General features: G+C 49.7%; 1 protein-coding gene across 2 annotated transcripts; it reads left to right on the top strand.

Moving 5' to 3' along the window:
- Nucleotides 1-1,475: 1,475 nt before the first annotated feature.
- On the top strand, nt 1,476-22,864 carry C1QTNF2 (C1q and TNF related 2). 2 transcript variants are annotated; one of them, XM_032337133.1, is made up of 3 exons: nt 1,486-1,599; nt 18,052-18,304; nt 22,091-22,864. In XM_032337133.1, the coding sequence occupies exons 2-3, from the start codon at nt 18,061-18,063 to the stop codon at nt 22,702-22,704; spliced, it is 858 nt and encodes a 285-aa protein (XP_032193024.1). In that variant the 5' UTR covers nt 1,486-1,599; nt 18,052-18,060; the 3' UTR covers nt 22,705-22,864. The 2 variants fall into 2 exon arrangements, with proteins under 2 accessions (XP_032193026.1, XP_032193024.1); XM_032337135.1 differs by lacking the exon at nt 18,052-18,304 and having other exon boundaries at nt 1,476-1,599.
- Nucleotides 22,865-24,575: the final 1,711 nt, after the last annotated feature.

Consider the following 24,575-nt stretch of genomic DNA (forward strand, 5'->3'; position numbering starts at 1 on the left):
AGTCCCAACCCTCCCTCAGGGCTCGAACCAGGTCTTCCCCTGAACACCCAGTTTCATACCCAGTGTTTTCTTCTTCTGTGATACTCATTTCACTTGTAGCCACTCGTGTCATCCTCATGAGACTCCAAGTTCCACGAGGACAGGCACCAGACATTTCTGGTTTACCTCCATATCCCCGGCACCTGGCTCAGGGACTGACAGATAACATTTTGAGGCTTATCAAATGTTTGTTGGATGAACACCCGTTAAGCCTGCTAACTTTCAGTCTCAGCTACTGTTTATGTAATATTAGTAATAATTCTCTACATAGTTCAGTGGCTTACCAAACACCTTTATGGGGGAGTGGGCCATCTTCGAGGGGGAAAGACAACGCAATAATATAATCATTACTCTCTCTACTTTTCAGAAGATGAAACACCATCCATGAGGTAAAGGACTTAGGTGGTGGAACCAGCAGAGTTCAAACGCATATCTGCATTAAAATTCTGAATGTAGGTCATATACCATCTGCTAGGCAGATGCTCTGGCCTCGGAGTAAAATGCTGGAAGCTCATAGAAGAGAGCGGTGGAAAGAGGAGGAAAAAGCTAAGGCCGAGCCTCTGTGGTTTTCTTTCTTCTAGTGTCTACTTGCAACCTGTTCAGGTTCTTGCAACTCTGCCTGTTCTGGGACTTGGAGGCAGGGACAGAGAGTAAGTGAAGCCAGGGAAGCTTTACCTCCTGGGAGGAGGGAGATGAGGGCTGGGACGCAGGGCACTATTTCATATGTGCACACTCACATCTGGACGGAATCTACACCAAGGCACGTGTACATATAAACACACCCAGAATGAGCCGCTACACAGATGCCACCCAGAAATCATGCACATACACACTGGTACGTGGTTGTGCACACCCATACGCACATTTCAACGTGTATGGAGCACGCAGATATCCAGGCACTGTTGTGTACACCCAGCAAATGAAGTGCACTTCAGCGCCCTCCCCCCACTTCCCCGCCAGCAGCAATCTTGGACGTGTGTATATGTGCATACAGGAGCCCTGATGAATGTTTGGACACGCACTTGAGAATGCACACACACACACACACACACACACACACACCTAAACATGCACACATGATTCATAATCACTCAAATACAGGCAAATTCCATACCCGGGGAATTTACGCTGCTATAGCTGTCCTGCCCACACGCATCCTCTGGTCGGAAGCGAGATGAATGCTCACGTGCAAGCAATACAGAGATTTCTTCGGACACACGCACAAATACCCACACCCTTACAAACGCCTGGGTAGCCATCACTCTCGTGCATGGAAACCTTCAAACACGCTGACAAGCTCTAACTACACAGATACCTGCATTGACACACTCAAGCCGTCACCAGCGCAGAAGTTTTTTTTCCAAACTGAGGCCGAAGGGAGCGCACGGAGCCGCGGGCGGGCCCACGTGACCGGGACGGCGCGCTCCCGCCCATGACGGGATGGGAAAAGTATGCCTGGGGCGGGCGCCCGCAGAGCAGCCGCGGCAAGAGGCGGGACGCCGAGCTCCGCGGACAGCTTCGCGGTTCCGGAAGCCCCTGGACGTGGCCGAGGCTGCGAGGGTGAGTGTCCGTGCGCTCCCCGCGCAGCGCCTTCGCCGCCCGCCCGCCGACGGGGAGCGCGCAGGTGGGAGGGGAGGGCTCCGTGGTGCTGAGGCCGGGGCAGGGGTCTGCGAGGGTGGCAGGTCGAGGGCTGCAAACTTATCCTCTTTGCAGGCCGGCCAGCCCCGGGATTCCTGGCTCCCGACCTCTGCCTTATGAACTATATCATGACTTAACATGTGCTGAGTGCTCTCTGTACGCCAGGCTCCGTGCTAAGTGGCTTCACGGTTGATAGGAACACCACTACCATTTATTGAGCGCCTATTTTGTGGCAGGCTCTGCCAGCCATTTGGTGTGTTGTTTCATTTCCATGATGACAGGTTATCCCCATCTGCCAAAGAGGAACCAGGCTCAGAGACGTTAATGACTTGCTTCAGGTTGCACAGCTAGTAACTGGTGGTAAAGGGATTTGAACCCTGGTGAGTCTGAGTCCAATACCAGAGCTAACAATCCTAGTTCGTATTTACGGAGAGCCTGATCTCACTTACTTCTCACAGCACTTCTTTAATTAAATATATTATTAAACGGGCAAACTGAGCTCAAAAGGTACTAAGCGGTAAGTTGAGGTTTGCAGCCATTCTTTCAACTCCCTTCCCCAAAACTACTTGTCTCTAAGCCTCGTCTTAGTTACTTTGTTCATATTTCCCCAACCCCGCTGTCATGGTCCTATTCTAGGACTGTATCTCTCCACTGAAAGATCGCAATGGCCCCCGGTGGTCTTCCAGTCCTCATTTGCACAACTTCTGCACAATCCTCCTCTGCTCTTCGATCACAAAACTCTCCTACCTGGAACCATTCAAAATCTACCCCCGTAGATCCACCATCTCCCAGGGACCCCCTGTTCCTGCCCCCACTGAACCAGCAGCAATAGCAACAACATCCTATATATGTCAACCCATGGCTGGTGCTCAGTTAGCCTTGTTCAAAGTCTGTCCTCAGCAATAGCAACAACATCCTATATATGTCAACCCAAGGCTGGTGCTCAGTTAGCCTTGTTCAAAGTCTGATGTCTCCTCTCCTCCCCGTCTGCCCCCTCCCCTCATTTACACAGTGCTCTTCTGGTTTATTCTGTTATCTGGTAACTGTATCCACTAGACACACGTTGCCCTTCCAGCACCCTTAGAACATCACTGCTACCCTTCATTCTAACACAGCAAGTGCACCATGGTCTTGGCTTCTTCCCAGTGTCTGGCTTCTCTCCATCTCCTAGCAGGGACACCAGCTTTGCCTGTCTTCTAATACTTAAAGATAAGGGTCACCTTTTGTTTTAAATGCTATAAAATTAACAGTGCTCATCATAAGAAATTTAGACAGTACAAAAAGGGATAAAGTAAAAAGTAAAAGCTCATTCCTAATTCTGAGAGGAAACCCATTTATCAAGAAGTTGTGTCTTTTCAGAAGTTAGTGTGTGTGTGTGTGTGTGTGTGTGTGTGTGTTGTCCTTTTTAACTAAAAAAGATCATACTTTGCATTCCATACCGCAACATGCCTTTTTCACTTGGTGTATCTTGGCCGTCTTTCCGTCTGCATGTCTGGACTGACTTTGTTCTCATAACAGTGTCATAGTTTGTCACCGCACGAGTAAGTGGAGATTTGTGTCACAAGTCTGGGGTCCTCTCAGAAGCTATTCTGCCTCCATCAAATATTCAGGGAGTTCCCCCGGGAAGTGACTGCCTTCTCTGCAAACCCCCCTCTTCTTCCCTATCTTGCTACTCCTCCTCAGCTGCTTGGACGCAGGGAACTGACCCTTCTTTCCTCCTGTGCCAGTCTCTGCTGCTTTCTGCTCCTGAAAGTTCAGCGTAGGCTCACAAGTCCGTGGACACCCTCCCAGACTCCCTCACCCTTCCTCCCAGTCAGAGGCTTGCCAACCGGGTTTTGCCTCCATGAGATGAACTCCTGCATAAAGCAGATTTCGGTTCAGATTCTATTCTAGATATACTTTTGAAAGGAATTCTGCACCAAATCTTTTTCCAAGAAAATAAGCCTCCTTGGATGTGTGCATTGCTGTGTTTTAAGGCTTTATGTTTGTGGGTTCTATGCCCAAGCCCATGGCAGAGGGACAGGAGCCCCGCACCCCAAGTCAGCAGGCCTGGGAAAAAATGACTTCACTTTTCTGAGCCCTGTTTTCTCTTCAGCCAAGTGAGGACGATAGCATCAGCCTTACAGAACGGTGAGGAGAGCAAAAGGGGAAAATGAAGGTCGAGCTTTGAAGTAAGAACACACAACATAGGTGGAGAACATCCTTTCCCTCCGGGTCAGGGGTTGCCAACTCAGATGCTGACAGGGGTTGGTGTGACCCAAAAGTAAGAACGATGCATGCCATCAGGGAGTGGTAAGTGCTGTGGACAATGGGGAATGTAGGTTCTGCGTCGTGGTCTGTTAAGGAGGCCATAACAAAGTACCACAGCCTGGTGACTTAAGCAACAGAAAGTTATTCCCTCAGAGTTCCAGGGGCTAGAAGTCTACCATTATGGTGACAATGGGGTTAGTTCCTTCTGCGGTCTCTCTCCGTGGCTTGCAGATGGCCACCTTCTTGCTGGGCCCTCACATGGTCACCCCTCTGTGTGTTGTGTCCTAATCTCTTTATGAGGATGCCAGTCATCGTGAAACAGGGCCCATCCATATGACTTTATTTCCCTTTACTACTCTTCAAAGCCCCAACCTCCAAATATTGCCCCATTCTGAGGTTTTGGGGATTAAGACTTCAACATATGAATTTGGGGGAACACATTTCAGCCCATAACACTCCAAGAGGCAGCCTATTTGCACCTTGCCAAATGTTGCCAGATCCCTTAGATTCTCAAGAAAACCCAAAGATCTTGATTGTTGAAAAATTTTTTTGCCTTTTCCAACAACCTTCTATTAACCTGTTTAAAAGAGCTGAAGCTATTAGGTTTATGGTGATGACTTTTGAACTTCTTTGGTGAGCCCAGTTGCTTCTCCCAGGGCTTGAGGACCGGCTCCTGGTCGGCTTCCATCTCTTCTCTGGCCCCAAGGCCCTTCTTTCTTGGACACCTTCGCCTCTCACCTCCTCTGTCAAACAGTCATCGGTGCTGCCCCCATGCTCAGTCCCTCCCAGGTCCCTTCTGGTGACCAACTCGGGTGGGTACAGCTCTGTCATGCTGTGGTCACTGTCACTCACCTCTGCGCCGTCTTCACTGGAAGCAAGGTTCCCAGGAGTCTTCTCTCTGGCGAGTGGGCTAGTGCTGTCCATCTCGCCTTCCCTCCTCCTCCTTTTGTACCCGAGGCAGGCAGGCGCACCCTCCATACGTGGCTCCCATGGAGCTCTCTGGCACCGCGGGCACTGGGTATGCCTCAGCTCCTGCTCCGGGGGCTCCTCAATGTGCCCGGGGTGAGTTTGCAGAATAGCTGGCTTGGGTTCTAGATGCCAGGAACAGTGTGCAGATCCAACTCCGGACTTCAGGTCCTGGAAGGCGGGAGAGGCATGGACCAGCCGCCGGTATTTTCAGCAGGTGGAGACCTGGAGCTCAGGCAGAAGGCAGGGAGGCCGGGGGCTGGCAAGAGCGCTTTGCACCTTGCGGGAGCCGCAGACTCTGTTGCTTGTGCCTGGAAATCTTGACTTTAAAATCTCCCACATTTTGCACTGGCAACAATTTCAAATTTAAACAAACACAATGCCCCCTTAGTGTTTGTTGCCTTGCTGTCAACCCCTATCAGCTGTTAAAACTGCGTTTGAGCTGTTGTCACAACCGCTTAGCTCACCTTTCTCATATTTTACAGATGAGGCAACGGCAGAACCAGGTCTGCTCCTTTAACCTCCTGTTATATCCTATCTCACATGCTTGTCACCTATTTTCATTATGTCAGAATAACACGACCATTACGGAGTGCTTACTGGTGCCTAGTTACTGCGTCATCTCATTTGATATTCACAATTATTCTATAAGGGAGGTATGAGCAATTTAATGGCTCAGGGAGTAAAGACCTCAAATTATTCAAATTGGTGTCATTCACACTTCACCTGCTGGAGGATCGCAGGTACATCCGCTCACCTACTAGACTAGCGTTGTCTCGTGGCTCTCGCGGAAGCACAGTTGACAATTTGTAAGTCATACTGCCTTGCAAGGTTCTTGACAAACTTTTAATTGGGAGGCAGGGGTTGAGTTATTTCAGATTTCACACGTAAAGAGAAGAAATATTTTTCTGTCATGCTATTTCAAATCCAGGTGGCTTAAATAAGACATTACAATATTTTTTTCCCATTTTACAGACAAGGAAATTGAGGCCCAGAGGTGGTACAATAGCAGAGGTCGAACATCTATCTATAAGATGAATCCTAAGCACCAGACCAACTCTGTGCTTCTCGAAGGCCAGCCCTGTGTCAAATCCTTAGAGTACCCTGAATGCCTGTCAGGGCCTGACTGAAACAGGCTCCATGGAGACCAGCAGTTCAGAGAAGTCCAGGCAAACTTAGCCTTTGCTCCCTAGCCCTTCAGAGTTCAGAATTTCTTCCCTCCCTCAGTTCCTGGGTCTTCAAATGTGGCCCTTTCTGTACCATTCCAAGGGATCATCTCACCCCACAGTTCCCTTCCCTTGCCTTCTGCATGGTCCTGGATGCTCTTTGGAAAGAGAGCCTGATTCAAAGAGAAAGGAGGTTCAAGGCTCACTTTCCATCCTGGGCACCCGAGTGGGCCAGGCTAGACCCTCAATATAACCTAAACATGTGCCCTGTGAGGGTGGCAGCCACATCATTTCATCTCCAGAATCCCAGTGTCTGGCCTCAGAGGCAATAAGTGGCACCATTTATGGGCATCCACGTGCCGAGCCTTGGTACCAAGCCAAGGTAGCCCATGTGGCCTCCTGTCACCGGCTGAGCTAAGCACTGTCCCACTGACTGACCTGTCTGTGCTTTATGGAGCGTGAACACACCAGGTGTCTCAGCGGTGTGGGGCCAAGACAGTCACCCCCGTCCTTCCCTCAGGAGGCAATGCCAGGCCCGGAGCAAAGGCCAAGCCTCCTGGCTTTTGGTGGCAAGTGACAGAAACACAAAGCAAGCTAGCTTAAGTGAAAATGGAGAAAGAGAAGTAGTCAGGGGCCTCCGCCTGAAACGCCACAGGTCTCAGAAATCAGGACTGCTTTTCATGAGTTCAGCTGCAGTTGGTGAGAATTACAGTTTTGAACAAGGTCTTGATTTCTGTACCATGCTTTACTTTCAACATCCATCATCCTGTTTGATCTTTGGAAGGATAAGAAATAATGCAGTAATCATAGCTCGTGCTTTTGTACCCCTCACCACAGGCCATGTCTTGTCTAGAGACATTATGTCCTAACAACCTTCCAAGGCAGTAGTAGTAGTATTGTTGTGCCCATTTTGGAGAGGACAAGGCTGAGGGAAATAGAATAAGTAAATTGTAAAAGGTCCCACGGCGAGTTCAGCTAGTTCAACTCAAGTGGCTTGGTTTAGAGCTAATCCCGGCCACCACGCGGCCGGTCTGCGAGGGGAAAGTACACACTGGGTTGCCAGCTCTCAGTGCTGATTAACAAATGCAAAATGCCTCATTAATCCTTTTTACATCAATTACACATTGAAATGATCTTTGAGAGAGATAAGGCTACATAACATATTAAAATTAATTTCACGGCTTCTTTTTACCTTTTTAACGTGGCAATGAGACCCACTTCAAATGGTGGCTCTTGGACGGTGCCACTCAAACACACTCCCCAGACCTCTGGGCTGCCACTTAGGGGCTGGCCCCCAGAACAAGCTGGATACAGGGCTCTGAACACCCTCAGGCCTCCCTCCCTCCCCTCCCATCTGGCACACCAGCTGCATTCTTATGGCTCACTGCGGTCCTCCGTCTCCGTGCTGGAAACAGCTGTGGGCAGCTCCGAAGCTGGGTGGCTGGGAGCCCTCATTGCACGGGCAGCTGGGATCCAACACGAAGCAGCCGGGGCCTTGTGGGGTGGGCCCCGTGTCCAGCACAGCACCTCGCATGCCGAGTTTGTCGGTTGGTCGAGGTTTAGGTGTATATAGCGGACGGTATAGCGACTTCCAGTGTGCCTTCAGGAGTGTTTGCTGACGTAAACCCTGTGAGATCCCCGCTCCTGGGATCTCACTGGGTCACGCTTTGTCCTTGGGCCTCTTTTTCTATACCCAGCCAGAGGCAGGGAGTGTAGTAGGAGAAAACAGCAGATTGGATGGTTTCTGGAACCTCTTGGCAAGTGGGCCCCTTGCCTTTTAATCTTCTGTATTAGACTTGGGTTACTGGAGTGTTTCCAAATCCCAGGAAAGGGGACTTTTCTGTGAGCCTTACATGAGGAGCTGTCGCCAGCCCCTCTCCTCCAAGCAGGCTGTCAGCTTTTCAGAGAAGCTGGAGAGGGCTGTTTCCAATCTGCTTCCTGGAATCCAGGGAGGGCAAGGGGTGTTTTTCATTATGAAGTTCTCGCTCCCATCAAAGGGAATGTTCAGGGAGCTTCATCTGCAAGAGAGCTGCACACCATTCCAGCCACCAGCTCTTCCCCTTTAACTCCAAAATCTGGGGAAATTGCTTGCTGGGTCAGAATCAGGTATCCCCAGCAGCCCCCTGCCAGAACCGGCCTCCCCAGACACTCCAGGGGCTCCTAGTGGGAGGTCAGGACTGCTTGCTGATAGTTCAGGGGTAGGTGATACAGGGCAATTACAATTTTCAGCAAGGCGCAAACTTTTGTATCCTGTTTGCTCACAGTGTTGGTTATCTTGTTTGAGTCTCAGAACAGCCCTAGAAGGGAGGCAGAATGAGTGTTACCACCCCCATTTCATAGGTGCAGAAGTAGAAGCTGGGGTAAGAGATGACTTCCCCACAGTCACGTTCCTAGTAAGTTATAAAACCAGCGCTGGGACCCACGTCTTCCGGTCCAAGACCAGTCATCTCGCTGTGCCTCCCTCATTGGCCAAATGTGGCTTTGTCATCTGCACAAAGCAAATGAAAGCTTTGATCCTGTTACCCTTTTATTACAAGGGCTGTCTCGTGCAAGGCTGAGGAACAACTCTGAGCTGAGCACTCCTTTGTGGGGGGTGGTACTGTGCTGGGGTCTGGTGACATGATCAAGAGCAAGACAGGCAGGGACTCACTTTCCTGGACCTTCCACGCCAGAGGAAGCACACTGTTAGTGGGTCAAGACACCAATACCTATAAAATCACAGCTCGGTCCAAGTGCTTGGGAAGGAAAAGCAAACTAGCTGGAGTGGACGAGGTACTCTTGGTCCCATGACCAGACATTTCCTTCTGAGGAGATGGTAGTAGATCTGAGCCCTGAAGGATGAGGCAGGCAAGGGTCTGTGGGCTTCATGGGGAGGAGGGAGGGCTAGTGGGTATTTCAGGAAGAGCTCTCTCTCCAACTGCTGAGCAGTCACTGAGTCACACACTGGGCTTGAAGCTTTCAGGAGGTTATCTCATTGTTCCTACAGAAACTCCATGAGGTGATTAAACCATTATTGCCATTAGTTGGGGAAACTAAGTGGGTGGGTTTCCCATAGCTCCTAATCACAGAGTTAAACACCACCCTACCTGCCACTGTGTCATCACCCAATAACCAACAAGTCATATTTATTTAAGCATAAGGGAGATCTTCTAGTCTCCAAGGCAGGATGGCTCAGAAGAGAGCATCCAGCCTGGACAAGTGGCCCTGGAGTTTCTTCCAGCAGACCACACTCAGGGATAGTCAGCAAGACACTGGTGTCCCCACTTCTGCTCCTTCTTGCATCACAGTCTGGCCCGAGGATCCTTGGAAATGAATCAGGGGCCGTGTCTTGAGGGCCAAGGGCAGATAGGAGGAGGAAGGCTCTTGCCCTGACAGTGGATTTCAGGCTTGGGCTCATTAGCCAGTGTCTTCCTAGAATATGAGTATTTATGAATCATTAGCTACTTAACTGAGAGGTGAGAAGCCCAGGGACTGGACAGATTAAAACCAGACTGAAGAACTTCTTCCAAGTTTAATACCTCATGACTTCATTTTGGAGGTTTAATCAACTAACATTTTTTTCCCCTACAGCAGAAAGACTGTCACAGCCTTCTTATTCAACTCCCACCAGAAAGAACTTAGGAAATAAGATATTTTTGTTTTTTTAAGGTTTATTTATTTATTTGAGAGAGAGAGAGAGAGAGAGAGAGAGAGAGAGTATGTGCGTGTGTGCCAGCGCAAGCAGGGGGAGCAGCAGAGGGGGAGAGAGAGAGAGAGAGATGATCTCGAGCAGACTCCGCACTGAGCATGGAGCCTGACACAGAGCTCTGTCTCATGACCCCAAGATCATGACTGGAGCTGAAATCAAGAGTTGGATGCCTAACCGACTGAGCCACCCAGGTGTCCCAGGAACTAAGATAGTTCTTGAAAAGCTGAGGAAGGATCAATACTTTCCCCCGCTCTGATCAGTTGGACAAATATTTATGGAGTACCTACTGCATATAAAATACTCTGTAAGTGCCATGCCTGGAGTGGGGAGCCTGTGCTCTAGAAGGCCAAAAGGAAGGAGGAATTAGAATTAGATCCGCTTTGAGTTAGAAAAACCTCAAAAGGGAGAAAACTTGCTTTTTTTTTTTTTTTGAGAAAACTTATTTGGATCCAAGGATTCCTTTGATTTAGGCCATTGCCTTGTTTTCTCCTCACTGTGGACTTTCTTGAGGGCAGAGTGCATATCTCACTCATTAATGAGGCAAATGCTTCTTTTTTTTTTTTTTAAGATTTTTACTTATTTGCTTGACAGAGATCACAAGCAGGCAGAGGCAGGCGGCGGCGGGGGGGGGGAGGGGGGGGTGGTGGACAGGATCCCTGCTGAGCAGAGAACCGGCTCGATCCCAGGACCCTGGGATCATGACCTGAGCTGAAGGCAGAGCCTTTAACCCTTTGAGCCACCCAGGCGCCCAATGAGGCAAATGCTTCTTGAATACCCACTGTGGGCAAGGAAGTTGGAAGGCATGGGCATATAGCAGGTCTGCTGGGGTCCCTGCTCCCATGGGGCTTCCATTTTAATGGGAGAGAAAACTGGCCCAGTAAGCAGAGGAGCGAGCTAACCCAGTGAACACAGGTGCATCATTGGGCTAGAAAGGCACAGACAAGGAGCTGGGGTCCAAAGGGCGGGAGAGCTGTGGGAGAGGGAGCCTCAGGGAAGGCCTTGGAGGAAGTGACCTTTAAGCAGAAACACAGTGGATAAAGAGCCAGCTAGCCAAGAGGGTGGGGCTCTTGGGCTGGCAGACTAGAGCAGTGGCCTGAAGGAGCATAGCTGGGGGAGGGAGCAGAGAGAGGCAGGGGGAGCTGGCAGGGGTGCAGTGGTGGCCTGGGTCACTTAGGGCCTTGTGAGCCACGTCAGGATTTCTGATGTTTGTTGCCCTTACAGCCAGCAACAACTGGATTAAGTCCCTCCAGGAAGTGATGTGGTGGAGTTCTGTTTGAACGGGCCCTCTGGCTTCACATGGGGAGTAACTGTGGGGGAAGGGGGGCCCTGCTGGGTCAAAGCAAGGAATGAGCTGCTGGGGATGGAGATGGGCTTTGTGCACCCTAGTCTTTCAGTTCTGCTCATGTTAACGGGGGACACTCCGTTAACACTCCGAAGGGGCTTGTGGAAGTCAGGGCCCATGACGGGCCCCCCATCTCCGCCCTATCACCTTGGCTAAGCCACTTGTGGGCCTCTCAAAGGTTAGGAGGTTTCCCTTAAGCATCGATTACTCAAGTATCCTGAGGGAGAAAAAAAATCACATCTACATTTTTAAAGTCATGTATTATATATATACGTGTGTGTGTGCGTGTGCGCGCCCACGCACGCTCGCATGTCTGTGTAAACTGACTTTAAAGAAATTTCTCTGTTGTTGCATGTGGCTTTGGCAAATGCTTCAGAGTCTTTTCTATGATTCAGAATATTTAGGATGAAAATCTAAGAAATGCTGACATAATGGAAAGCGTTTGGGCATTAGGGTCAGCCAAACCCAAGTTCAAATATAACTTCTGCCATGAACTAGTTGTGTAAATAAGAGTAAATTAGCCTCCCTGAGCTTCAGTTTCCTCTTGTATAAAACAGGACAAAAATAGCAGGAGAGGGGCACAAGGTGGAGTTAATTAAGTGTGGTCTTCAGATCCCCTCAGACACTGGTTTGAATGGGGTCCCCATCGCTCCAATTGTGTAACTTTAGGTAAATCATTTCACTTTGCAGAGCCTGTTTCTTCCTCTGAAAAATAGCATAGTAAGTTTACCACCTTCACAGAGTTTATTATAAACTTCAAATAAAGTAATTCATGTAAAGAGCTTCATACAGTGCCTGGAACACTGTGGGCATCTAGTAAAGTCCATTTACCTCTGCCTCAGTTTCTTTGTCTGTAACTAAAGGGGATGGTCCCTTGGGGACCTCCCCAAGTATGTTATTCTAAATTTATTTATTTATTTATTTATTTGACAGGCAGAGATCACAAGTAGGCAGAGAGGCAAGCAGAGAGAGGGAGGAAGCAGGCTCCCCGCTGAGCAGAGAGCCTGATATAGGGCTTGATCCCAGGACCCTGGGATCAGGGCCTGAGCTGAAGGCAGAGGCTTTAATGCACTGAGGCACCCAGGCGCCCCGTTTCTAAATTTATTTAAAAGACCCTGGAAGAGGTAACCTATATGGACGACTTGGGGCTCTGGCTCCCTTCTAAGCCCCCAACACCCAGTTTGTCTCACCACCAAAGTGTGAAGAGTTGGCCTGGGGCCAGACTTGGGAGGGCAGGAGAGCAGGGGCACTGGGGCTGGGAGCAGGAATTTTTTGCAGCCTTGTTTTTCTTGGAGGTGCCCTGGAGACAAGGAGCCTCTCTCTCCCTCCAGAATCTAGTCTCCCCGCCTTTATTTCCAAAACAGTTCCTGGCTCGGACTGCGGGAACCGCCAGACTCCAGCTCTGAGAAATCCCTTGCTCGGTGCTTGTTCCAGAGGCCTGCGCCTCCACCCAGCCGCTGGGGCCTGCCCTGGGCCAGCTGTCACTGAGCAGAATCCCCTGTTGTCCAAAGAGGCTGGTGCCAGCGGAGGTAGGCTGGACGGCAGACCTTCCTCCCTCTTGCTGGGCTCTGTGGCCAAGAGTGATCATCAGAAGAGAAAAGGGGGCTCGTAAACCGAAGCAGATGCTTCCTCTCCTTCCTTCCTCGTTCATCTAGCTGTCTCTCCTTCCTGCCTTTCTTCATCTAGCTGTTTGCAGGACCTCCTCTGCCTAGAAGACTCGCCCCCACCCGCTTCCTTCCTCCCTCTCCCTGGTCCAAAATGTTTGCAGGTGGCAACTTTTCAGACCATTTCAAACCTGCTTTGAGGAGTCAGTTTCTCTTGTGGGCACCCAGATGTATCACAGCTCACACGGAGCAGTGGCAGTTTTCTAAGACTCTTGTCAAGCAGACCAGGGAAGGAGATGGAGATGCCTGGTACCTGGAAGGGTCAAGGACACAATTCTTCAAAAGTACATCACGCACATGACACTTCAGCACGTTCTCCAGGTCTGCCTACCACCTGTGCTGTCACTCAGGCCAGCGAGGGGGAGCACAGGTGACCCCAGAAACACACATTTTTGCCTCCTCTGCCCCTTTGTAATGTAGCCAGGGAGGGACCTCCCAGGCCCTGGCATCCACTCCTGGGGAATCACATCTTCAATCTTCATTCAAAGGTGAGGCTTCCTCCTGTCCCCCAGCCCAGATGGGAAGCTAGCAGGGCCATGTGCCCCCTTTCCTAGCTCACCTGTTTCCAGTTGAAGGAAAGAGAGGTAAGGGGACAGGCAGCGGGAGGGCTCTCCCATGCGTCTAGGCAGAGACTGCTCTTGCTCTCTTGGCTTGGCAGACATCAAAGTTACCTCTTTTGTGGGGGCCTTTTGCCGGCTCCTTGGAGCCGCCATATTGGACTTGGACTGTAACAGCTTTGAAGTGGGCCACACACATTCTCTTTTCGCTGGCAAGTCCAGTCCTCGCCCTCGGCTTCCGGCTTTCTGGTGTCTGCCCTGCGTGGTTATCGCCGCTGTGGCTCCTCCCTTTCTGTCCAGAGACCCCTCTGGCCCAGGCTGGCTCCTGCTGGGGAATGTCTGGTACCGTCCACCTCCCAGCGAGGCGAGAAGGGAGTCAGCCCCTTCCCGAACTCTCTTCCCCCTTCCACCAGCCAGTGTCTCAGCCTTTCACACAGGCCTCGGAGGAGTGGCGGTTCTCCTTCTCCGTCCCAGTGACACGGGCCACATTTTAAAATCCTTGATCTGAAATGAGTGCCAAGAATCACAGAAAGGCCTCTCACACTGTTCCTTTGTCATTTTTCGCTTGGGCCTGACCACTCCTTTTAGCATACAGCCTTTCACGAGTCCTGGTGCCCAGTGGAAGTTTCGATTGTAACACTCTCGTACACTCACCCGCTAAGTCTTGCTTTCCCCCCTCTCCAGAGGACTGGATGCCCAGAGCTCCCCTGTGCCCCCATCGAAGTCTCTTTCTTTATGTGGGGCCACAGGCCTTCCTTACGTCCTAGCAGATGCTCTTCCCTGGGCCCCTGGTGCCATATTCCTGGGCTTCCCAAGATCTCGGTGTATATTTGGGGCTGGGGGCGGGGGGGCTTTAAGAATGGGTACGTACTGCTATGGATGACAGCGCTCTTGGCTAAAAAGGGGTAGTAGAAAGGACTAGGGAAGCATTAAAGATACACTATCACCACATTGAAATTGTTTTCTCCACTTAATCAGGGTCAAAGAAATTGAAAAGATAATAATTTTGTTACTATATGATATAATGTTATTGAAAGCAGTCACCGGCCAGGGGCTACCTCTATGACAGTACTACCTGGCCAGGGCATCTCTATGAGACTCACCTAGAGAAATCACATAAGATCCAAAGAAGGTGAGCCTTGGAGCTGGAATGCAAACAGGCCCCTAGGTCCAGGGCAGTACTGTGCTCTGGCATTCCCTCGTCTCCCTGACAGCAAAGGCCTGATTTTCTCTCCCCTTCATCTCTTCCCGGGGTAGAGATGCCGGAGAGGGTTGGGGGGGAAGTAGAGTCAGCAGTCCGAACAGGCTCCTAGAACTAGGGCAAAACAAGGTCTGAAGGAAAGCAAAGTTGAAGGTCCAGGGGCAAAGCTCGAACTCTAGGACCCAGACCTGCCAGCACCCTGGCACCCATTGCTGGAAGGCTCTGGCTAGGTAGCCAGAAGCCTCACAGGCAGAGTGGAGCCAGCAAGGCTTACATATCTGCAAGAGGGCAGGCCGAAGCCTGGAAGGCCCAGCATCAGAGATGAAGAAACCTGAGCGACCATCTAGGCTCATGGTTCTCAAAGTGGGTCCCTGAACCACCACCAGCATCAGCATCACTCGGAGAGTCACTAATGATGCAAATCCTTTAGCCCCAGCACAGACTGACTGAATCATAAACCCTGGGGGCGAGGCCCGGCAATCTGGGTTTGCACAAGCCCTCCAGGTGAGGTGATCCACGCCAAAATGTGGGAACTGCTGACCTAGTTCAAACCCCTTCTTACTCAGGTGGGAAAACTGAGGCCCAGAGAGGGAAAAGGGCTTGCCCGGGGTCACAAAGCAAGCTATCCTTTGGAGCTCTCCCCATGGCAAGAAATTTCCATGCCTAGAAAGTTTCATTCTTGGGAGAAAGGCCGTTGATTGTGAAGTGACTGAACCAATTTGTTGAGAGCTCATGGTCAAGTTGCTTATTCCTGCTCTGGATCTCAGTGTCTGCATCTTTACAGTGAGGGTCTAGGAGTGCATCATCTCAGGGAGCCACGCTGGCTTAGTCAGTTAAATGTCTGACTCAGTTTCTGCTCCAGTTGTGGTCTCTCGGGTCGTGGGACCAAGCCCAGTGTCGGACTCCGTGTTGAGCAGACAGTCTGCTTAAGATTCTCTCCCTCTGCCCCACCCCGTACTCTCACTCTGTCTCTCTCATAAATAAATACATCTTTTTTTTTTTTTAAAGATTTTATTTATTGATCTGTCAGAAAGAGATAGCACAAGCAGGGGGAGCAGCAGGCAGAGAGAGAAGCAGCCCCCCTGCTGAACAAGGAGCCCCAGGTGCCCAAAGACTTGAAACTTTTTTTTTTTTTTTAATTACTTCCCGTACTACTTTTCAGGAAGCTATCACAGGATATATGCCACCAAACTGAAGCCTTAAAAAAATTTTTTTAATTAGGGGCGCCTGGGTCGCTCAGTGGGTTAAAGCCTCTGCTTTGTTTATTAAAAAGAAAGAAAGAAAGAAAGAAAGAAAGCAAAATACAAAAAAAAAAAAAAAGTCACATACTCTACTGACTGATTCAGCCACAGTCCCAGGGTCCTGGGATCAAGCCCTGCATCGGGCTCTCAGCTCCGCAGGGGGGCTGCTTCCTCCCCCCACCTCTGCCTTCCTCTCTGCCTACTTGTGATCTCCGCCTGTGAAATAAATAAATAAAATATTTAAAAAAAATTTTTAAATTTTTTTTTAATTAAAGAGAGAAAGACATGGGATGCATAAAACAGGAGAAGTAACGCAGGAGAGAGGGAGAGAGGGGGGCAGAGAGGGTGGGGGAAGCAGGCTCCCTGCTGAGCAGAGAGCCTGACACGGACTCAATCCTAGGACCCTGAGATCATGACCTGAGCCAAAGCCAGAGGCTTAACGCACTGAGCCACCCAGGCACCCTACCAGTCTCTTATGATTTGTCTCCCTCCTGATCCCATCTTGTTTCATTTTTTTCCCTCCCTACCCACACGACCCCCCTGCCCTGCCTCTCAAATTCCTCATATCGGGAAGGTCATATGATAATTGTCTTTCTCTGATTGATGTATTTCACTCAGCATAATACCCTCTAGTTCCATCCACATCATTGCAAATGGCAAGATTCTATTTCTTTTGGTGGCTGCATAGTATTCCATTGTGTATATATACCACATCTTCTTCATCCATTCATCTGTTGTTGGACATCTAGGCTCTTTCCATAGTTTGGCTATTGTGGACATTACTGCTATAAACTTTCGGGTACATGTGCCCCTTCAGATCACTACGTTTGTATCGTTAGGGTAAATACCCAGTAGTGCAATTGCTGGGTCACAGGGTAGCTCTATTTTCAACTTTTTGGGGAACCTCCATGCTATTTTCCAGAGTGGTTGCACCAGCTTGCATTCCCACCAACAGTGTAGGAGGGTTCCCCTTTCTCCCCATCCTTGCCAGCATCTGTCGTTTCCTGACTTGTTTATTTTAGCCATTCTGACTGGTGTGAGGTGGTATCTCGCTATGGTTTTGATTTGTATTTCCCTGATGCCAAGTGATGTTGACCACTTTTTCTTGTGTCTGTTGGCCATGTAGATGTCTTCTTGGCAGAAAGAGTGACTCTTGATATCAGGGTTATGAGTTCAAGCCCACTTTGGGCGTGAAGCCTAATACTTACTTTAAAAAGTTTTTTCGAGGGGCACCTGGGTGGCTTAGTCAGTTAAGCATCTGCCCTCAGCTCAGGTCATGATCCCGGGGTCCTGGGATTGAACCCTGATTTGGGCTCCCTGCTCAGCAGAGAGTCCCCTTTACCCTCTCCTCCTACCCTTCCCCCGACCCTTCAGTATTAGCATATTATCTATTAATGGATATCAATGCCAGAGGAGATAGCTAAAAGGGCGTGGGGTCGGGTGTGAGGTTAAGGAGAGGTGGGGCTGGAGACCACAGTTTTTCATTATAAGACTTAGAGTATTATATGACTTCACAAACCATGTTAAGTGTATTATTTCAATTAATTTTTTTTTTCACTTAAAAAAGAAGTATGAGTTATTGCCGGCAGCAAAAGGACACAAACTCTGAATCTGCCCAGTTTGTTCAAACCCAAGCCCTGCCACTTGCTGCTTGCATGAGCTGGGCTTGTTGCTCACGTCTCTGAGCCTGTCCTCCCTCGCCAGTATCTGTGTGGCAGGGATGCTGTGAGTTAGTAATGTACGGATCGCTCTGAGCCTGTGCCTGGCCCCCAGGCAGCTCCTGGTGCAGCCAGGGCTGCTCAGGTGTGGGGCAACTTGACTTGGAACTGGAGCCTCAGTTCGCACCTGGTGCTCCCCCGACCCCCCTACAGAAGCAGCCAGAGCCACAAATCATCACTGACAGTGCGAAGTATTTCTGCCCTGGAACTGGCTGCTTGTACCACGTACTGGAATGAAATCATAGTTCAGTTCTCTCCGCCCATGGCTCCTCCCAGTCAGTGTGACTGGGCCGTCAGGTCCTGCCTCGGTTTCAGCTCCTCCGAAGGACAACAGTTTGGTGATAAGGGCCTCGCCCTCAAGACCTCTCCAAAGTATATTCTAGGTGCATGACTCAGTTCATCCAAATATGTCCTCAAAATAAGACGACACTGTCCAGCTACTTGTATGTGACGTAGGAGAGAGCAAGAGAGAAATATAATGGAATTTCTCCCAGCTGCCTCCTCTTCCTCTGGTTGCATTTCTCCTGCCCACCAGTCAGCCCAGTGGACTTGCCTGCTCACAGCTCTTCTGCCTCCCACAGGTGACCGCCATGATCCCTTGGGTCCTCTTGGCCTGTGCCCTCCCTTGTGCAGCAGACCCGCTGCTTGGAGCCTTCGCCCGCAGGGACTTCCAAAAGGGCTCCCCTCAACTTGTCTGCAGCCTGCCTGGCCCCCAGGGCCCACCCGGACCCCCAGGAGCCCCGGGGCCTTCAGGAATGGTAGGAAGAATGGGCTTTCCTGGAAAAGATGGCCAGGATGGCCAGGACGGGGATAGGGGAGACAGCGGAGAGGAAGGTAAGAGGCCCGGCACCAGCCCCTCCTGTTCCCACGGGGGGTTGACATCCTCTGACACACAGAGAGTTTAGTTATAAAAACTGAAAGTAATCCCATTTCATTATAAACCAAATCAATGTCTCTTTAAAAAACAGAGCCGTGGGGGCACCTGGGTGGCTCAGTGGGTTAACCCTCTGCCTTCGGCTCAGGTCATGATCTCAGGGTCCTGGGATTGAGCCCCGCATTGGGCTCTCTGCTCAGCAAGGAGCCTGCTTTCCTTCCTCTCTCTCTGCCTGCCTCTCTGCCTGCTTGTGATCTCTGTCTGTCAAATAAATTAAAAAAACAAACAAACAAACAAACAAAAACAGAGCCGTGTATTCTCCTGAAAGGAACAGTAGGTACCAGATCTTGTGTTCCTTCCCCAGCTGCCGCATTGATTTGCTCAGTTGCTTTAGGCAAGTCTCCCGATATATTACTCAGAATTCCTTTGGTGGCAGGTGACAGAAACTCAATTTATAGCCCTGAATGGAATTTAATGGCTCATGCAGCTGGGAAGCTCAACGTCTGGGTCCAGAAGCTCAAATGTGTTGTCAAGGCTCTGCTTCTCAAGTGCGTTGGTTTTGTTGTCACACAGGCTAAGGGTTTTGAAATGGTGACCACTGGGCTCGCTCCTACCTCCTCATGGCTTGATCCACAGAGCAAATCTCAGGATGACGAATCTTCCCAAATCACATACACATCCTGGACCAATCCTTTTGACTATGGAGGCGAGGTATCACCACCTGCCAGGACTGGGTCATGGGCCCGCCGCTGGGTGTGACCATAGGAAGTCATGAAGGGTAGTTCCCTGAAGGAGGAGAAGCCAGGCAGCCAGCAAACAGACCAAATAGTCTCTCCAGGCCCTTTCAGCCTGTTATTCCTTACGTCTCAGAGCCCTTGATCTCAGCAAACATCCCCACGTGTACATTTTAAGCAGTAGAGGCGCCATAATGACTTTTAACGTTGACCAAGCGATTATGAGTATGTTGCTCAACTGGCCATCCGTACCATCCTGTGAAGGAGGTACTATCCCCATACCGTAGATGGAGAAACTGAGAGTCAAGGGGGTTCCCCTGAGAGCAGCACATCACGGCTGCAAGAACCGGAACTCGGGACACAGACCTGCATACCTGCTTTGGCAAATGAGTTACCTTCTCTCCATTCCTCAATTGCTTCACCTCTACAATAGAGATGATGACAGCAACTTACCTCACCGGCTATGAAAAAGATGACATATGACAGGAAGCCTCAGTCCCAAGGTAGATACACGGTAAATGGTAGTCACCCCTTCACGGACATGCTGAGCTTATGGAACAGGCCAGGAGCAGACTCCAAATCCAGACCTTTTCCCACCACACCAAATCAAGTCCTACAAAGGCACCTCTTTCCCCAAATAACTATATCAATGCTTTGACTTGGGGAGGTCTCACAGTGTGTCAGGCGCTAGGTGTCATGGTGTCACATTCCCTGACTCCGGTGGTAGCTCAGTCTGGGCCTGGGCTCCAAGCAGGGCTGGAGAGAGCTTCCCTTGACATTTATCTTGCTGGTCCCAGAGGTGAGAGGGCATCTCAGCTATTGACTTTTTCTCCTGGATCAAGAGGTATGAGGATGTAGGCTGGGGGATGCTCTTGGCCATCTCTCCTGTGATGCAGGGAGTCTCTGCTGAGAATTAGGACAGCATAGCAAGGAAGGCAGTGTAAAGAGGTGCAGAGTCCTGACCAGTAAAGCTGGGCCATCCTAGGACCAGTAGCAACCACCCAACAACCCTCCCCCTCACATACACATACAGATCCGTCTCCAGAAGAGTCTTGACAGGTAAAATCAGCTTCGCCTGGAGTTCCTCAAAAAAGTCTCAGGAAAGAGGCACACCGCTTTACACACTGTAGAACTTCCTCAGAAATTCCTTTATTCCCCCATAAAATTCCAATGCGAAATGACTCCTTTTTTTTTTTAAGATTTTATTTATTTATTTGACAGAGACAGAGAGATCACAAGGAGTCAGAGAGGCAGGCAGAGAGAGAGGAGGAAGCAGGCTCCCTGCTGAGCAGAGAGCCTGATGCGGGGCTCGATCCCAGAACCCTGGGATCATGTCCTGAGCCGAAGGCAGAGACTTTAACCCACTGAGCCACCCAGGTACCCCATGACTCCGTTTTTATTCCTCCTCACAGTCCTTTCTGCCACTATTAAGGCAATAAGGTTTGCTTCTTTTCATTTTTTCATGGAACGGCTTCGTGATCTTAGTTTAATTTTTCTGCATTTAAAAAATTTTTAATTACAAGTAATACCTAATACATTCTCGTTGCGATATATCCAAACCATACAAATAAAACAAGAGACCTCCTTAATTCCTACCCTCCTCATCCTCTCCTCACTTCCCAGAAGTAACTACTCTTAATTGCTTAGATGTGTCTCCTTCCTGGCCTTTTTCTACATAATTTACATTTGGGTGTGGTAACACCAGGCTTTGCCAGCCACTTTGATGTTCAGTGAGAAAATGCTATTTGGGAATCTGTTTCCCAATTTCTTAGAATAGGAAGAATTTAAATGCATTACATCTTTACTCAAAACTAAAACACAGTGAAGTGCCTACCTATATCCACATAAGAAGCAAAGTAAGTTGTTAGAATGTAAGACACCTACAATGTTTCTTTCTGATCATTCATTTGGGGACTAGCACGGAGTCGCCTTGTGTACAATAAAGCCAGCATGCCTTTCGGCACCAGCCACCTTCAGAAGCAGGCCCTAGACTGACATTCAGCGCTCTTCTCAAACATCTGCACCTGATTCTCCCAGTCTACCAATCGTACCCGTTATACCATTGTGTTTGGATGTGACTCAAATCCTTACCACATTTGTTTTGTTTAAAAGGTTGTATTGAATTTAGGGGACATAAATAGACATGTGTACTCTATAATCATTGGCCAAACAATATTCTATTGAGAGAAATGTACATTTGATGAAATATAGACCTTAAAAACTAAGGGGCATTCTACAGGAAAACGTGACTCGGGGAATGTTCTGTAGGATATGCCAACTATATTCGCAGAGTGTTGACTGTGGGCCAGCCATTCTCCTCTGCAACTTCATGGTTATAGAACTAGTTAGTGTGTGGTTTCCTTTCAACAAAAAAGATTCTGCCACCTGCTTTTCCCTCTTAACAGCATACTTGAGAGAATTCCTCATATAGTGCACATAGATCTGCCTCACTGTTTTAACTCCTGCATAGAATTGCACAGTATGGGCAGAGCAGAATTTTTGAGTCTTTTCCTTTGGATGAGCATTTAGTTATTCTTAGTTTTGCTATTGTGAGCAATGCTACACTAAAACTCTTACCATATGGACAGGGACCTTGTGCACTAGGCAGGGCTTGTACCAAGATCAGTGTGCTGAAGTCAAGAAGCTTCTTCCCATTCTTTCGTCAAGCCATTCCTGCCACAGCCCATCCAAGGACTGATCTGACAGACAAACCAGACTCTTCCCCAGAAGACAGGAAAAGGGAAGGGGGCAAACTCTTTTAAGTTATTCTTTTTGTCCTGATCCACAGTGGTTCTGAAAGGTAAGTACCACCATTCCTATATTCCAGGTAAGATGGGGAGAGGTGCCCCGGTTACATCATCAGGATTTGCTCCCATTTCTATGTGACTCCAAAAGGTTCTTGCCTTTTCCATCACCCAAAGGCTCCCGCTCCAAGGATGGAAAGCCAAGGCCCACAGCCTCTGCCTAGTTCTGTGAAGGTCCCTCCCTAACACCAGCTGCTCTGTCTTCCAGGTCCACCTGGCCGGACAGGTAACCGGGGAAAGCCAGGACCAAAGGGCAAAGCCGGGGCCATTGGGCGGGCCGGCCCCCGCGGCCCCAAGGGGGTCAGTGGTGCCCCGGGGAAGCATGGCACACCAGGAAAGAAAGGACCCAAGGGCAGGAAGGGGGAGCCGGGCCTCCCAGGCCCCTGCAGCTGCGGCAGCGGCCACGCCAAGTCAGCCTTCTCAGTGGCGGTGACCAAGAGCTACCCAAGGGAGCGGCTCCCCATCAAGTTTGACAAGATCCTGATGAACGAGGGTGGCCACTACAACACGTCCAGTGGCAAGTTTGTCTGCAGCGTGCCGGGAATCTACTACTTCACCTACGACATCACGCTGGCCAACAAGCACCTGGCCATCGGCCTGGTGCACAACGGCCAGTACCGCATCCGGACCTTCGATGCCAACACGGGCAATCACGATGTGGCCTCGGGCTCCACCATCCTGGCTCTGAAGCAGGGTGATGAGGTCTGGCTGCAGATCTTCTACTCAGAGCAGAACGGGCTTTTCTACGACCCTTACTGGACCGACAGCCTCTTCACGGGCTTCCTTATCTATGCCGACCAGGACAACCCCAATGAAGTGTAGACAGGCAGGTGCTGGGGCTCCAAGGAGGGAACAAGCTCCTGGACTTCTAGAACAAGACCCCTCAGCTCTCTGCCTGGTGGGTGTGGGAACTGCCAGCCTTGGACATTCCTCCTCTGCCCATTTTTCCCTTCATCATTAAATCCAAGCTTTTTTATTCATCCTTCCACCTAACCATTCACTCCTTTTTTTTTTTTTTTTTTAGTATCTATTGTGTGACAGGCATCATGCTCTGTTCTAGAAGGTGCATCAGGGAACAAGACAGACAGAGGCTCTGTCCTTGTGGGACTTCTATTCTAGTAGGAGGTGCAATATACAAATAAATAATCAAAGCATATAATTACCATGCCTGGGTGGAGATGCACGTGCCATGGTCGAATGTAATAGAAATTATTTATTGCTTTAATAAGGAGATGAGGAAGAGAGTGACTTTTTTTTTTAGATTTCATCTTTTTAAAGTCTGCTTACATAAAGTCTACAAATCTGAAGCAGACAGCTCAGTGAGTTTTTATGTGGGTACACAGCTTGTCACTTCTGTGTAGGTCACAAACACGGTATTTCCCCCTCTCTGACTCCCCGGGGCTCTCTTAAGTGCCTTCCCAGTGAGTACCAGGAAGAAGTTGGTTTTCAACTGAATTCCAACGACGCAGAGGGCATAATTTGCATAATTTACATATTTTACACAGTCTGCATAATTTGCATAATTTGTCTGGGAGAAGGGGTCTCTTGACAGAAGGAGCTGTGAGTGCAAAGATCTCGATTTAGGAAAGAGTGCGACATACCTGAGGGACTGGCTAAAGGCCAGAGGGACTGGTGAAGCGAGAAAGGAGACAGGAGGCATGAGGTGTGAAGCCAGGTGTTACACAGAATCTCACAGGCCGTGGCGAGGAGTTCGAGGAGTTCGCTGGCTGCAGGCAGCTTATTGAAATGCAACAGTGAGCATGATATCAATATGGGGATAACCTTGGATCTGCTCAGCCTCACACTTAAGGACCTTATTATTAGTTACAAATCACAGGCAGGCCCGCTTCTCCATCAGGGAGACCTTCCAGGATATCCCCGCATGCCTGAGAACCATGGCTCTAATGTGGCAGGAAAGAATAGCATAGAAATGAATCTTGCCCCCAACCTCAGGGATTTCCAGAGGGTAGGGGTCTGAGGGATTTGAGAATCCAGTACAAAGTGGCTGGTGCTGAGAGGGACCCACAAGTCAATCACCGAAAAGAACTTTCTGATGGAGCTGGCAGGTTACTCTGACTGACCTCTAGCTGGAAAGGTGGGTCCAGCGAGGCTGCCTGTGGTGGTCCCAGAGATGGATACCCCCCTCCACAAATAAAATGGGTTTTGCTTAAAATAGCTCCATTCTCTCTGGGCCACAAAAAGTGTGAGATTGGAATGTGTTTAAGTAACCCAGGAAGGGATGTGGGCCCAAGTGGATTAGTGCGTGGGTTGTGGTGCTGCCATCAGCCCTGTAGGAAGGGGCCAACTTCTGAGAGTAAGGGTATCTTTTTTCTGTAAAGAGCTCTTTTTCCCTTTTTCTTTATTTAAAAAAAAAAAAAAACACCCACAACTTTTAAGGAGCATCTTTAGCCACTTCCTCTTCCTTCCCCCAGGGATTTACTCCTTTGAAGGCAGTTGACTTAACCCTTGGTAGTCTGAGTTATAAATCCTGCCTGAGCAAGATGGGCAGGAGCCCAAAGCTCTGTGGTTGCCCCTTCTGGGACCTGACCTAAACCCATGTGCCCTTGTCAGGACTCCCCAGGGATGGTCGTGGAGATGATGAGGGATACTTAGCCCTCTTTGTGGGGGATGGGGCAGACAGAGGCAGAGACCTGGCAGGACCCAGAGCTGGGGTGTTGTCTTCCTTAGCTGTG

This window comes from Mustela erminea, chromosome 3, assembly GCF_009829155.1.
Source record: "Mustela erminea isolate mMusErm1 chromosome 3, mMusErm1.Pri, whole genome shotgun sequence".
Taxonomy (NCBI): Eukaryota; Metazoa; Chordata; class Mammalia; order Carnivora; family Mustelidae; genus Mustela; species Mustela erminea.

Coding starts and splice junctions, on each gene's coding strand:
- C1QTNF2 (XM_032337133.1), top strand. CDS start 18,061: ATGATCCCTTGGGTCCTCTTGGCCTGTGCCCTCCCTTGTGCAGCAGAC. Junction 18,305..22,090: donor GGGAGACAGCGGAGAGGAAG/GTAAGAGGCCCG, acceptor TCTGTCTTCCAG/GTCCACCTGGCCGGACAGGT.